Here is a 15,722-nt window from a genome sequence, read left to right as displayed (position 1 = left end):
TAAATATTTAATGAATCCTACATCCTGTCCTGACAGTCGTCTCTTCTTTTGTTTTCTGTTGTCAAATGTTTGTAGTGTTGCAGCCTGTTAGCTACGTTAGTGCCATCACATGTATTCCAGTCTTACTGACCATCATGCTGCAACATGTTCTTTTAAATATAATTGTATGTCTCTTGCACTATGGTCCTGGATGCACTGTATTTAGATAGATATTCTAATAAGTTTATAAATAGTAACGGAACGTTTCTCTCTCATTCAGGACCTGGTGAACGGTTATAAGTGTGAGTGCGCTCCGGGTTTCGCCGGCGAACACTGCGAGAAAGACGTGGACGAGTGCGCCAGCGGGCCGTGCCTCAATGGTGGCCGTTGCCATGACGAAGTTAACGGCTTCCACTGCCTGTGTCCACATGGTTTTTCTGGAAGTCGCTGTCAGGTGAGCTAGTCACTAAGATACGGTAAACGGAAGCGGGAAGTGTACTCTCACTTTTTTCGTTTTTAACAGTATTAATTGACCAAATTCAGACAAACATTTAGCATTTATTTGTCAATCAGCTGGTGATAATTTTCCATTTGGTTTTGGTAAACAGCATCCACAGGCTTTGCAGGTCAGGACATTTCATTTGAAATATACTGCACTGGAAACAACTTCCACCTGTTTAGTTAAGTGATCATTAATTAAAACTGGGGGGGAAATCAATTTCCAAATCTTACAAAAAAAAGTTTGATAATCACACAAACTGGGAATGGATAAAAGAATATACTGTATAGGCACGTAATTATATGTTTGCACAAACCTACGATGGAGAATTAAGGACATTGTAGGTAAAAAAAAAAAAAGAAGCCTTGCAGAACCGGTATAGGGGATTAATATTCTGAGAAAAGGAACAACATTGCTTCACTATGCAAGGTTGGATCACCACAGACGCCGCTGTTAAACACTGCGGTAATGTGAGCCGGCGAGTGCAAAATATATTCATTATATTAGTATTTATTTATGTTCATTAAAAGAACATAGAAAGAACATGAAAGAAAACACGCATATGTATCTTTAAGGACCTTCCCCTCATTCAGCTGCCATCCTTACCATAATAAAACTACTTTAGGGGCGACGAAATTCAGACCGTGGCTAAATTTGTGATTTAATTATATTCCAAATTTTCTCGTAAATGTACCTCTTTAAACTTGGAATTTTTTTTTGGAAGAATTTTTTTTTTGGAAGAATATTACCCCCCCTCCCCACGGCTCTGTAATTATTATTTTTACCTACAATGACCGTGGTAGCATCAAACCATATATCCACTAAAATACACAAATCAGTCAAAAAAAAATCATTAGAATCCATCAGGACTAGTTTTTGCCTGTTTAGATGTTAGTTTCTGCTGTGGCCTGATTTAAATCCTCCGTGTCTCCTCTTCCTTCTCTACATTGTTCCTCTTTTATTTTGTTCAGCTGGTCATCCTCCTCTTCATCTCCTTTTTGTATTATATTCTGAGATAATCGCCGCAACTTTACACCATGTCTTTGTCTGGTTTAAACTCTGAATGGCTGAAAAGAGTCAAAACACCAGCATCTGACCCACATTTAATCTTCCTGATACAGTATACCAGACTGATAAATACTGCTTTTAATTAAGACATATAAATAAGAAGTGACATAACTGTAGCTTAGCGATTGACAAAATTCTTATTATTATTAACATTTGAAATCAGTTGACTTGTACCCTGACATCCTCTCAAAGCTCTGTTGGCGATCTGTAGGTGGTTACCATGGTGATGTGTATTGTACAGGTGTCATAGAAACAGTAAAATGCTGAGTGTCATTTTTCACAGTTGGAAGCCGAATTGTTCTCTCTGTCCACAGTTGGATATCGATTACTGCCTCCACAGTCCGTGTCAGAACGGCGGCCAGTGTTTCAACGTGGCGGCCGACTACATCTGTAAATGTCCCGAAGACTTTGAGGGCAAGAACTGCTCGCGTCTGAAGGACCACTGCCGCACAACGCCCTGCAAAGGTTCATGTTCACGCCATGTTCACTTGTTATTCCTGTTTGACTGCTCACCAGTGGTGAAAAGTAACTAAATACATGTACTTAAGTACAATTCTGAGTCACTTGAGTATTTCCATACTCTGCTACTTTATACTTCTACTCCACTACATTTATTTGATAGCTTTAGTAACTTTGCAGATTAAGATTATAAATACAAAATATAACCAACAAATACATTATTATGATGTATTATTATTGGTTAAGATAAAACTTTATTGATCTTGAGGGGTGATATCACAACCTATCCAGCAGAATATAAAGTAATTAAAAATAGCTCAACCTTTGACAGCTGCAACATTAAAGCGATGAAAACATGTGAATGCATCAGTAATTATAATCCAATAATATCATATAATATATTCTGAAATGGGCCATTCTGCATAATGAGAACTTTTACTTTTGGTACTTTAAGCATATTTCGATTTTATATATATTTGTTATACTTTTGTAGTTTTACTTGAGTTAAATTTTGAATGCAGGACTTTTACTCAACGTAACAGATCTTAGTAGCAATACCACCACAGTGTAGAAATACTCTGAGTACTTCTTCCACCTCCGCTGCTCACACAGTACATTTACAAAACACTTTTTAATCTGTGATTTATGGGTCCCAAGATTCCTGTAACTTCCTAGAAAGAAACTGAAATGTAACTATAAATCTATAGGAAGGTTCTTGAAAAGGAATTTTATCATTTGGTAGTAATTGCATTAATTAATTCCAATTATTTGCGAGCATAACTTGGATGTTTCCTATAATGATGGATCTGACCAGCTGACCTGCAACCAGCAGAGACTCCAGTAAGTCACTGGTCACAGCCAAGTAATACTCTGCTGCATAACCCCCACGTAAAATGACAAATTCAAAAGTACAAACCATAAAGACTGTGACTATAGTTCTGTATGGTGGATTTAAAACTTTTAAGGCATTTCCCAAAAAAAACTGAAAAGTTGAAGCACTGTTCCCTCCTACATGTTGCTGCGTCAGAGAGCTAAAAGACTCAAGATAACGTCACTTTCAGGCTAATTGTTGCTTCCTGTCTGAATGTAAAGTAAAAACACATGTTTTTAGTTGCACTGAGCACGAAGGCAAACACAAAATACAGAGAAAAGTTTTTTAAGTTTTTAAAGAAATAGTATATAATGTGGATCTTGGCTAAGAAAGTATATAAACATAGTTCCTTCTCTCCTCCAGTGATTGACAGCTGCACAGTAGCGGTGGCGTCCAATAGCACGCCGGGCGGGGTGCGTTTGATTTCGTCCAACGTGTGCGGCCCCCACGGGCGGTGTCGGAGTCATGCCGGCGGACAGTTCAGCTGCGAGTGTGATGAGGGATTCACCGGGACATACTGCCACGAGAGTGAGTACATCAATTATTATGTATTGTTTTGTGTTTTGGTTTCATTACAGTGTGCAACATTTTGGGGATCTATTGGCAGAAATGGAAAATAATATTCATAACTATGTTTTCATTATTGTATAATCACCTGAAACCAAGAATCGTTAAAAATTTTACGTGACCTGAAAGCCACAGTAGTTTTACGACACGCTTGTGAAATAGTGGTAACTTAGCCACAGTGCTAAACCGTGGTAGCGCCAGCCGCCGTCTGACTTCCTTTGCTCCTAAAGTAGTGTTATTATGGTGAGGATGGCCTCTGAGTGAGGCGAACGCCGTTACCAAGGTTTTGCACTCGGCGGCTCACGTTACTGCAGTCTTGGAAAGGGAGCACTCAGTTGGTTGCAATCTGCAACAACACCACTAGATGCTGCCAATTCCTACACACTGGATCTTTAAATGTGTTTTCCAATAATACTCTATTCTTTATTATCTTGTTTTTTCCACTCAGAACTTTGCTTTAACTCCTAAAAAATAAATTGTTAATAAAAATTTAATAACATCATCTTCCTTTTCTGTGTGTCAGATATAAATGACTGTGAGAACGCCCCCTGTCTGAATGGAGGAACCTGTATTGATAAAGTCAGTCAGTATCAGTGTATCTGTGCTGACGGCTGGGACGGACCTATCTGCCAGAACAGTGAGTAGTCCTCCTTCTTTCCTCCCTCTTCATCCTCAGATGAAGCCGGTAGAGACCGTGCGGAGCAGACATGTTGGATGTGTTCTGATGTTTCGTTTCTTTTGTCATGCAGACATCAATGACTGCAGCTCTGATCCCTGTCAGAACCGCGGCGTCTGTCGAGATCTTGTCAACGATTTCTACTGTGAGTGTAACAACGGCTGGAAGGGGAAGACCTGCCACTCAAGTGAGTATACGTGTGTGTGTGTGTGTGTGTGTGTGTGTGTGTGTGTGTGAGTGTGTGTGTGGCCGCTATCACTTTGTCTACTTGAGCATTTCCATTTTATGTAACTTTATACTTCTACGCCACTACATCACGCCACAGCCCCTTTTCTGTCAAGTGAAAAAAAAACCACCAAATCCTCCTACTTCTAACGCTAAATAAACTTTTAAAAAGCCTCTTGGATCAGCTGGAAATTGCATCGTCACAAAGCTGCAACAGGCTGTTTTTCTGACACCATGAAAAGTGGACTTTTTAGAGATACGTGGTTCTCACAGGACAGCAACGCTACAAACATGTGATGATCTTATAGAATGTGATGTATTGCTGTAGATTAAACTACCCAACAGTATATAAAGGAGTTAAAATTAGCACAACCTTAAACATCAGCAGTAAAATGCAAGATACACATTAATGCAGCAGTAATATTAATCCAGAAACATCAGATATAATAGTAAAACACTGACAGGGAACATTTTACTGAACAATGAGTACCTTTTATTTTTCACACTTTAAGTACATTTAGCTGATAATACTTACACACTTGATAATACTTATACAATGCAGGACTTTGACTTGAAGGGGAGTATTTTCACAGTGTGATATTAGTACTTTTACTGAAGTAAAGGATCTGAATACTTCCTCTAGTGTCATTTGGACTGGTGGACAGGAGGAGCTGGGGAGTCCTCATGACCACAGAACCATACAATTGTTGTGTGAATGTGTGCGTTGTGTAAACCCTGCAGACCCCCCCCAGTTGTTCCAGATGTTGATTTAATTTTTCTGACTCTGTTTTTATTTCCAGGAGATAGTCAGTGCGACGAGGCCACCTGTAACAACGGAGGAACCTGCTACGACGAAGGAGACGCCTTCAAGTGTCTGTGTGCTGCTGGCTGGGAGGGCGCCACCTGTAACATCGGTAAGCATGACGCCATGTTTTTAAAAAAAAGTGTCTTCATGTTTCAGTGAAAACAGCTAACAGTCGCGTTTGTGTCTCCAGCGGAGAACAGCAGCTGCCTGCCGAGTCCCTGTGAGAACGGAGGAACCTGCGTGGTGGACGGAGACTCTTTCAGCTGCGTCTGTAAGGAGGGCTGGGAAGGCACCACCTGCAGCCACAGTGAGTCATTGCATAACACTCACCTCAGAAAACATTAATCCTCAACAACAGTCCAGTCTGCATGATTTAAGTTGAGGGTCAACTTTTCATTTGTGTGATTTGTTGTGACATTTTTCAACTTTTCTCCATTGTTACTGAATTATTCCATTTCTTCACCATTATGCGCTAAATGTAACCTAGATTTTTGTCAAACAGAACAGTGTGTTAATGTGCTAATAATGTTATCATGCATGTTAAAATCATTACTGTATGCATGTTAATTACATTTAGCATGTAACATGCTAATTTTGTGACACATACACATAAAAAACAAAAACCGAAATGAAGAAAATAGACAGTGACACTTGTTAGCATGTTGACTGCATGCTCGCTAACGTGCTTCAATTAAGTATGGCATGTTAATATCCTATCATTTGGCATGTTAAGATAAGACACAACTTTATTCATGCAAAGAAAAACATTGTGCCCAAGATGCCTGATATACATATTGAAATATGTAGATATAGACTTTGTATAAATATACTATATAGCCATATAAAGTAAAAATATAAATACTGTATATACACTAAAATAAAAAGAAATTAAATGAAAATAACGGGAAGTGCAAAGTACAGATGAGGGTGCAACATATGAGTGGAAAAAAACACTGGCATATTAGTTAAAATCTCTAAATAGATCTGAGGCTGATGGGAACTCAGTCATTAGTTTCTGGTGTTGTTGAAAACACCAAATGTGTAGCTCTAAGTAAAGGATCCATCCTCAGGTTACCATGAATGTCTGTTTCTAAACTTTAATTGCAATCTGTCCAATAGTTGTTGAGAAAAAGTGTTGCCCTGTCCGAGCTACACTACTAGTGTGACTAAAGATATTTGACATACAGCCCAGGGTCTGACTGTAGAGATTTAGACCCTCGTGATGTGACGAACGCGGTGAGTGAAGTCTAACACAACATTTTCTTTCTTTATTTTCCAGATTCTAACGACTGCAGTCCTCATCCCTGGTGAGTTCATCGCACGCACGCACGCACGCACGCACGCACGCACGCACGCACGCACGCACGCAATAATGTACACATAACATATAGATAAAAAACAAAATCACAGTGTTATGTCAGTCACAGTTAAAGCTGGGGTAGGCAATACTTTTTTTGGCGTGATCAAGCAAAAATTCCATAACATTAATTACTAACATACTATACTATGTCTTTTTTACGAGATACTATATTATGCCTTTTTCATATATCATATACTATGACTTTTTCCTATAAAAATGGCATAAAAAGTCATCGTATAGTAGGTTATAAAAGTTTTATGACATACTATACTTGACTTTTTTTCGACAAACTATACTATGATTTTTTTTTAAATCATATACTATGATTTTAAAAAAACTTTCAACATACTATGACTTTTCTTACATACTATATGATTTTTAAAAAATTTTCGACATACTATACTATTACTGTTTTTCGACATACTATACCATGACTTTTTTTTACATACTTTACTATGATTTTTATTTTTATTTTTTTGACATGCTATACTATGACTTTTTAATGAAATTGAATGGTATACTATTATTTCACACAGTGTTATACTGTAGATCTCAACAGTCATCTCTGTCCTCCTGTAGTTACAACAGTGGGACTTGTGTCGATGGAGACAACTGGTATCGATGTGAATGTGCTCCGGGATTCGCCGGCCCAGACTGCAGAATCAGTGAGTGTTGACCTTTAACCTTCTCCTCACATACCCCTCCACTCCTCTGCCGACCTTCATTATCTCCAGTGTAGTTCTTCATCTGCACCTCTCTCATTTCCTGCCTTGCTCTTCTTCTCTCGTCTTATTTTAGATCCGTACTGCAGCTATACGATACCTCAGTTACGTGGCTAATAATATAATACTTTATTTTATAGAATTTTTTTTTTTTTAGTAATTCATTAATCATTAAATTGCAGAACATTCTCTAGTTTCAGCTTCTTCAGTGTGAGGATTTTATGCTTTTCAGTTTCATCATTTTAAACTGAATCGCTTTTTTTTTTTTTTTTTACCATTTTCTGACATTTTATAGTTCAAAAGATCGACTGCTCAATCAATAATAAAACTAGTCAGTTGCAAATTTGTCTCTGCTGCAGTTTTGTTGGATTTTCTTCTGCAGGGACTTTTCTCTAACAGCTCTGTGAAAACAGTTCTCAGCCTCTCTCTGTTACAGAAGACCGAGAAATGTAATTAACATTTAAGTGGACAAAAATAATAACTGTCGCTCATGTCTTTTCAGACATCAATGAGTGCCAGTCGTCACCCTGCTCCTTCGGCTCCACCTGTGTGGATGAAATCAACGCTTTTCGCTGCATCTGTCCACCAGGAAGAACCGGCCCCCGCTGCCAAGAAGGTAAAACCTGAGACATGATCTTCACTTCACCTGCAGAGAGCTGTCAGTTTACCATGATGAGCAAAAACCCACCGTCCATTTAACAAATCACTATCTGACAGTTATTACGCCACTTTAATAGAAAATAATCAATAAACGAAAAAGCGACAAAATAATCTAATAATACCACCAACATCAAAATGCAGATTTACAAAATCAAATCACCCCAGATGAATAATGAATCATAAAGCAAATGTAATCTCCTTTACCGTGAGCTGAAGATTCCCTCCTCTGTGGACTGAGACGTGTTGATCAGTCAGAGTTTAGTGCTGACGGTTCTGCTTGTGGTTTTGTGCTGCAGCGTCGGGGAGGCCTTGTGTGGTCGGAGGGGCGGTGGCTCTGGATGGAAGCAGATGGGACGAAGACTGCAGCAGCTGCCACTGTCAGAACGGGAGGATCGTCTGCACGAAGGTAGAACTGAAGCTTAATGTTTGCAGATGACATCAATGTTTATGATCAATGAAACTAATGTTTACACAGTTCTTCTTCATCCCACAAGGCTTTCCTTAAACAAGAAAGATTAAGCTAACAGGGTCACAGAGCTCCACTTGCTTCTCATTCAATCTCTATTGGAAATTAATGAAACTCAGCAAAATGGTGTGATGATTTTTTTGAATATAGAAATTTTAGTACTCAATTATACGCTAAATTAATTGTTGGAAGATTTTTTTTGCAGTGTAGCAACGTTTTTCAAAAGCATGACGTCAAAATGTAGAAAACATAAATTGATTCATGATTTTGAAAAAGGACAACAAGGAGACAAAGCATCCATTGCTGTTGTCAGCGGTCTTGCATTTTCACAAGTTTTGTTTTAACTACTTCAACACAATTATATAGTGTGAAGAACTAACAGGCTGTGTCTGAAGGTAGTAGTAATGTTAGCTTAATCATACATCAGTGGGCGTTATATTGAACTGGCTGTAAAAATACTCTAAAAGTGAAAGTACAGCAGTAGTCAAATTTACTTCAAATATCAAACGTCCTCATTAGGCTGGACTGGTAGAGGCGGAGCTAATTACCATTTTACACACTGTTCTGTAGTTTGTTTTTTAACATACAATGTATTTATTGTATGTTAGGCAGAGTGCCGCAGCCCCACCAACCGGGCCCCGCCCACAGCCAGGTGTCACTCCGAGAGCAGCTGCGCCAACGTCACCTTCACCTTCAACAAGGATGTCATGGCACTGGTCAGTTTGGTTTCCTGCTTCCACCTTCACCTCACATTCTCTCTGTCCAACTCGTACGCTTTGTCCACACGGAACGTCAGGAGTGCGTGGCGGCTGCCTCGCTGAACAGCTGCGTGATTCACGCGTCGGGTGTTCACACCTGCTGCGTTTCTGCTGCTGTCAGCCCTTTCTTTTTACATAGATTTTGGCTTTCATAATGGCCATTTCATTTCATTATAAATGTCATTTATATTTATTTTAGACAGAGAAAGGTTAAGAAACGTGTGGAAATTTGTAAATAATAGTAATAATCCACAATTAAAACCCCGTACTATATTCATGGAGCTGTGCAAGTCACTGCATGTTGTACAACACTGTCCTTCACATATTTCAGAATAAAAGCCTTGTGTTAACAAATGAAGGAATTCTATCCACAGCAAAAATGCTTGAGGGCTTTTATTTTGAAATGCAGGAAATGTTGATTTAAAAAATAAATCTTTACTTTTTTTCATGTCTGTGACATATTCTACAGATATAGACATGGAAAGTGAAGTAATGCTGCTGATTTGATGTCAATATACAGTCAAAAGATCACCTTCACTGTCTGTGACATATTCTACAGATGTCGAGACATCAAAACTGTAGTAATGTAGCTGGTATCATGTCAATATACTGTCAAAATATCACTTTCACTGTCTGTTGCTGCTGGCTGCCACGCGGCTCGCGTTAAAAATGGGCGAGACCTCGAATCTCTAGAAGAGACGCGTGTTTTTTCGCGTCGAACATAAAACCAAACGGGTAACGCAGCCTTCACACGCTCCTGACGTTCCTGATGTTGACAGATACTTGCAGGAGCTAAATGCAGGACATTAAAAGGCCTGAGTATTTTCAGTGTGGTATTAGTACTTTTACTTTAGTAAAGGCTCTGAATACTTTGTCCACCACTGGCAGTTACTATCACACAGAATATTTGATACCCCCATGCTGTTGTAGTTGCTGATGTTGTTCCTCTGGTGTGGTGTTACAGGGTGTGACGGTGGAGCAGGTTTGTCGTGAGCTCAGAAGCCTCTACGTTGTCAAGAATCTGTCCTCCGACTCGTCCGTCTCCATGACCTGCGAGCCGTCGCTCAGCACCAACAAGGAGATCCACGTAGCCATCGTGAGTCACGTCTGGTCTGAAAATCAATCATTTTTAGTTGTTTAAGAAACAACACTTTGTGGTCCAGTGTAATGATTATACAGCCGTCATCAGCTGATATGATCTGGTTGATTTCCTCTCATTTCCAGTAGATCACATTAACATTTACCAAAAGTCTAGAATTATAAAAAGGAAAAGGAGCAGGGATTTGGAGATAAGAGCATCAACACTGTCGCTACTGCAGCCAGAAAAATAAAATGCATCCAGTAGGCCAGACGATTCTTCTTGGGAATGGAAAAGCTTTCATGACTTATTGTGTTGCATGAATCAGTGATTAGAGGGTACCAACATGAGCATTTATTTAGACTGAAATGTCACAGATAAACAGACCATAATGGGGTTTTTCTGTTGAATATTTCAGTCAACAGAGGACCAGAGGAGAGATCTGACCTTTGTCAAGGAAATAACAGACAGAATCATGGATTTGGTCAGCAAGAGGAGCGCCAACAGCACCATCATCAGCGCCATCGCCGAGGTTCGGATCCAGAGACGACAGAGCAACCCCAACGGTGAGCCACTAAATCGAAAGAACATCGACGCTTTACAACACTCTTATGTATTTGAGCGTGAAACTTCATTCTTGACTTTGGGAATTGTAGTTTGACAAAATATCAAAACAAAAAGGAGCACTTAGTGGCTTTTTTGACGCCAAAGACTATTCTTGAACAGTTTCAATCTCATCCCATGTACCAAAGTTCCACACTTAAGCCATGTGATACCTATTTACTGAGCCAGCTCCATCTGCTAAGACCATGGGATGTGGTTGATAGCCCCAGAAAAATCTTGGAATTGGATTTTGAGTTAAGAGATGAAACAGATATCCATCTTCTTATGTGACGTTGGCTAAAGCAGCAAACAAATTCCCAAAATGTCAAACTGTTCCTTTAGGGGCCGTACACATGCCGCGTCTAAAAATGCGTGGAAAACGCCAGCTGTGTACGGCCCCTCACATTACACTTTTGTCCAAAGCGACGTACAGATTTTTTTAGTTGAGTTTTTAATCAAGTGTGAGTTGTTAACTGACCTCTGTTTTTCTTTCCGTCCAGCAGACTACCTCGTGCCCCTGCTGGTTTCCGCGGTGATCGTTGTCTGGGCGTTGGCGATCGCCTTGATGTTGCTGTGGTGCGTGAGGAGGCGGAGGAAGCAGAGCTCCCACACGGGGGTCAGCACGCAGGCAGCGTTGGCGTCGGTGTCTTTGGCACCGGCAGCCGAGGACAACAACGCCCTCCACAACAGCGTCAGCACCGCCCGCGAGCAGCTCAACCACATCAAGAACCCCATCGAGAAAAACACACCGAACCATCAACACCACCAACTACTCCTCCATCACCACCTCTGCGAGGACAAGAACTCCGTCAACGCCAAGATCAGGAAGTCGGACACTGGGAGCCAATCAGAGGAGGATGAGGTGGATAAGAGGCTGCAGAAGGCGAGGTTCCCCCGAGCACCGCCGGCGTACTCGCTGGTAGACTGGGAGGAACAACCCCCCCACCATACTACAGGCAAACCCCCACACTGGACTAGCAAACAGGACAACAGGCAACTGCAGTCACAGAGTGTGAACAGGATGGAGTATATTGTATAACCAACGGGGCTCAGAATGACTGGATGTCCACAGAGATCAGAACCCCTCCCCTCGACCCTCCCCGGTGGTGGACTTTTTTTATTTGTCTTCTTTATGTCGTTCTTCTTTTGATCAGGACTGAATTTCCAGATGGATTTTTTGTTTAATTTATGACGCTGGTCTGAACGGTCCACTGCGGTTGGCTGGATCTCCGAGTTTGTGGACGCCTTCGTTAAGGACAGAATTTGGACGTGCCGGAACGTTCCTAAAAGACTCGCGTGCACGATTAGCATCTTTGATACAAGAATGAGTTTTGTTTTTGAATGTGCTGTTGCCTTGTTGCACCACAGCACCTGACCAATTTGGGAAAAAAAAATATTTATTTTGTTTTTCTTGCGGGGGATATTTGAGTCAATATGAAGAATCGTCCACGTAGAATGTTTCTGTATAGATGTGTAAATATTTTTTAATTAATCATTGTGTATATTTGATTTATTAAGTTAATCGTCAAGAGCCTTAAGATATTCCTTTTTTTAATTTATGAGTATTGTTTCGAGTCGAGGCTTTGTAAGCTCATGACTTCTTGATGAAAATATTTTTTTTTTTATATTTTTAACGCCAAAAGTGTTCTTTAAAGAATAGTTTATTTTTAGCCTTTTGGATTTGGGCATTTTTTGTGCCTCAACTAAATGTTTTGTACATTGTTTTGTTGGTATGTTTACCAGGATGTTCTGTTGGCGTAAATGGAGAGGTTGCGGGATGAAAGATGGGTGGTTACAGAGACAGATTTTGCTGCTGCAGAGTCTTTTTATACAAACCAACATAGTGGCAGATATATTGCTTTTGCTACTGAAAATAAATTCTTCAAGGAACGCAACTTTTTTTTTTATTAATTTGTACATTTTGTACTGTGTAAAAAAAGAGTTGAGAACAGGCTTTCGATCCTGTTTCCATGTTTGTAACAATCTGAAAGATCAAACCTGCGTAATTAAAGGAGCCCTGTGGAGTTTTCTTGTAAAGTTTTAAAGTTTACATTCAGTGTTACTCATCATGTGAAAACTAACAAAAGATCTGAAACTCCACAGGGATCCTTTTAGGAAGAACTTGAAGAGAGTTCAACAATAACTTTGTTACATGTTACCTGTTGTTGATTTGGAGGTTGAAGAAAGGCTGTGAAACCATGTTTGATTCCAGTCGTCAGCCCCTTTAGTTTATGATGGAAGTTCATGATAAAACATGTTTTTCTCCTACATTTCACTTTATTGACAAATAAAATTCTTTGCGTTTGTTACTGGCAACAGTGAATTGTTATTTTTTGGATAAATATATTTCCTAAATATGTGGTCTTAAGAAATATTTTCTTCTTCTATCTCCAGTTGATTCTGCCAGTTTGATAGAAACGATTCACATGCCATTCCTGAAGCTAGAAGTCCACTCTACTACAGTGGCCCTTAGAGCTCAACGCATTGCAAATTAAGGAAACATCTTCACCAACTACACACATATACAACATACTATACTATGAAATGTTATGTCATATTATATACTATGACTTTTTTACGAGATACAGTATATAAAAAAGGTATAATATAGTATCATATACTATGACTTTTTCTTATACAATTTTATAACATACAATACTATGACTTTTTATACTCTTTTCGACATATTATATGATGACTTTTTTGATATACTATACTATGACTTTTTTTTCGACATAGTATACTATCACTTTCTTTTCTAAATATATCATCACTATCACTATTTTTTTTTTAACTTTTTTTCGATTTACTATACTGTGACTTTTTTTAAAAAAAATGTTCAACATACTATAGTATGACTTTTGTAACATTTTTATGAAATAACATTGAGTTTTTGGCAATATATTATACTGTGCCTTTTTTTCATAATATTTTTCGACATGCAATACTATGACTTTTTTAATGAAATCTTTTGACATACTATACTATGACTTTTTTTCCCGACATAATATACAATGACTATTTTTAGACATACTATGACTTTTTTTTTTTTTTTTTTATCGACATAGTATGTTGAAAAAAGTCCCAAAAAAAGTCTATAGTATATAAATATATTACTGTATATACTATGACTTTTTTTCAACATACTACAGTATGACTTTTTTGACATACTATACTATGACCTTTTTTGTAATTTTTTCGACATACTATTCTGTGACTTTTTTTTACTTTTTTATCAACAAAGTATAGTATGTCTGATGACACATCATGGTCATTTTATGATTTATTACAGTAAATATATTACACACTGGTCCTTTAAATCGGTTTTCAAGTGTTCTGATTAAATGAGAATATTTGATAGTGACTAAGATTTTTTCAAATTCTATCTGCCCCAACTTTTTATCTTATTAAATTCTGCCTGATCCAATACATAAAAACACTATTTTACTGTAATACTGTACCAATACATGCTTATGTCTAGATACTGTCAGCTAGTGATAGTACTGAGCTCATTCTATGAAGTCCAGACATTCACTATTGAAAAGCAGAGTCTCCATCTCCATCCTATCCATAATTTCATTCATGTGTTTGGTTGATGTTTGTTGCTCTTTTGACCCAGACAGACATCTCGCCTCATACAGGCGTTTATCAGAGGCGGAGAACAGACGTCATTTGTCTCTGTTTGTCCAGCCATCCTCTGATCTTCATCTCTATCACACACTGTCCTCTGCAGACATGCGAGAGCATTTATAAAAGATCTGTACACAGCACAACTGACCATCCCTCACAGATAAACAACATGGGACATTTTGAATAATTGCTTTTCCTGCAGGAATTTCTGCCCCGGTACCCAAACTTTGATCCTAACAAACAGAGCTCGGGGAACCACAACCCCGCTCCTCCAAACTGCTCCAGTGTGGTCGGTTCAGAGAGGAAGGCCGTGTTTATTTGCATTCTTCTGAAGTTATGCAAACTTTGTGATTTTCAAACAGAGGCTGAGGGGAATCCAAATCAGATGCTGATAAGCAAAGAAAGTCGCCATCAGTGAATAAGAGAGGGGTTTTATGTGGCCGATCATTTGGATTGTTTTGTGACCGCTGTGTGTTTTCATGCTCTGAGTTACTACAAGATGCCAATCTTCCCTCCTCCCCTTCCTCTCGCTCTGCCATTATGGTCCACACCACAACTTCCACTCTTAGACTCCGTCTCTTTCTGTCTACGTTTCTTTGACAAAGAAAATCTATTTCAGAGGAAAATACTTTTATATGTTTTACTTTATTGACATATTTGAACGACTGAATATACAATTTTTTGCATGTTTTAGCCAAATTCAAATTACAATTCTACAATTTTGTCAGAGTTGTTAGATTTTAAATGTGTTTTTCTTTCGTCAGGGCAGCTGCTGGATTCACGTCATTTAACGGGCAAACTCGAAACATGTTCCAGATAGATAATCCATCACAGTAAGCCTTTAATTGGTTGATTTATAATACAGCAGAGAATCAGGGTTAACCTGAGTGTGCATTGAATCCCAGCACAAGGATAATGTCCTTTCAAAAAGGGCCAGCGTGTAACAATTAGGAGGATCTATTGGCAGAAATGGAATATAATATTAATGAGTATGTTTTCCTTAGTGTATAATAACCTGATAATAAGAATCGTGTTTTTGTTACCTCAGAATGAGCCATTTATATCAGCGTTAATTTTGGCAGCGATTTTAGAATTAGTCTTAAAACAAAAATGTTGGGTATTTTAGCAACCTCAAAAGTTATGGAATATGGTGTTTTGTTTTTATCTATGGTTTTATTTTATGGTTGTTTTGGTAATCAGCATTGGGAGCACTGTGATTTACAGTACATGTTATTTGGAACCTTGAACTAGATCCGAAACAGAATTGTCTATCAGAACCAACCCCTATTCATTAAA

General features: G+C 38.7%; 1 protein-coding gene across 2 annotated transcripts in view; it reads left to right on the top strand.

Annotated features, from left to right (window-relative positions):
• The window catches only part of LOC141764514 (protein jagged-1a-like), a 36,043-nt gene extending 23,548 nt beyond the window's left edge, over positions 1-12,495 (top strand). The window contains exons 12-26 of one of the 2 annotated variants that reach the window (XM_074629811.1): positions 260-433; positions 1,861-2,011; positions 3,240-3,404; positions 3,967-4,080; positions 4,193-4,306; positions 5,145-5,258; positions 5,340-5,456; positions 6,429-6,456; positions 7,089-7,174; positions 7,734-7,847; positions 8,188-8,297; positions 8,966-9,073; positions 10,080-10,211; positions 10,612-10,759; positions 11,300-12,495. In XM_074629811.1, the coding sequence (XP_074485912.1) occupies positions 260-433; positions 1,861-2,011; positions 3,240-3,404; positions 3,967-4,080; positions 4,193-4,306; positions 5,145-5,258; positions 5,340-5,456; positions 6,429-6,456; positions 7,089-7,174; positions 7,734-7,847; positions 8,188-8,297; positions 8,966-9,073; positions 10,080-10,211; positions 10,612-10,759; positions 11,300-11,835 (2,211 nt within the window). In that variant the 3' untranslated portion in view covers positions 11,836-12,495. Of the gene's footprint in view, positions 1-259; positions 434-1,860; positions 2,012-3,239; positions 3,405-3,966; positions 4,081-4,192; positions 4,307-5,144; positions 5,259-5,339; positions 5,457-6,428; positions 6,457-7,088; positions 7,175-7,733; positions 7,848-8,187; positions 8,298-8,965; positions 9,074-10,079; positions 10,212-10,611; positions 10,760-11,296 lie in introns of both variants that reach the window. The other variant, XM_074629809.1, reaches the window with a different exon arrangement.
• The last annotated feature ends 3,227 nt before the right edge of the window (positions 12,496-15,722 follow it).

Source organism: Sebastes fasciatus, chromosome 3 (assembly GCF_043250625.1).
Source record: "Sebastes fasciatus isolate fSebFas1 chromosome 3, fSebFas1.pri, whole genome shotgun sequence".
Lineage (NCBI taxonomy): Eukaryota > Metazoa > Chordata > Actinopteri > Perciformes > Sebastidae > Sebastes > Sebastes fasciatus.
Note: the sequence above shows the minus strand (reverse complement) of the source record. Positions and strands in the feature narration are given on the sequence as shown.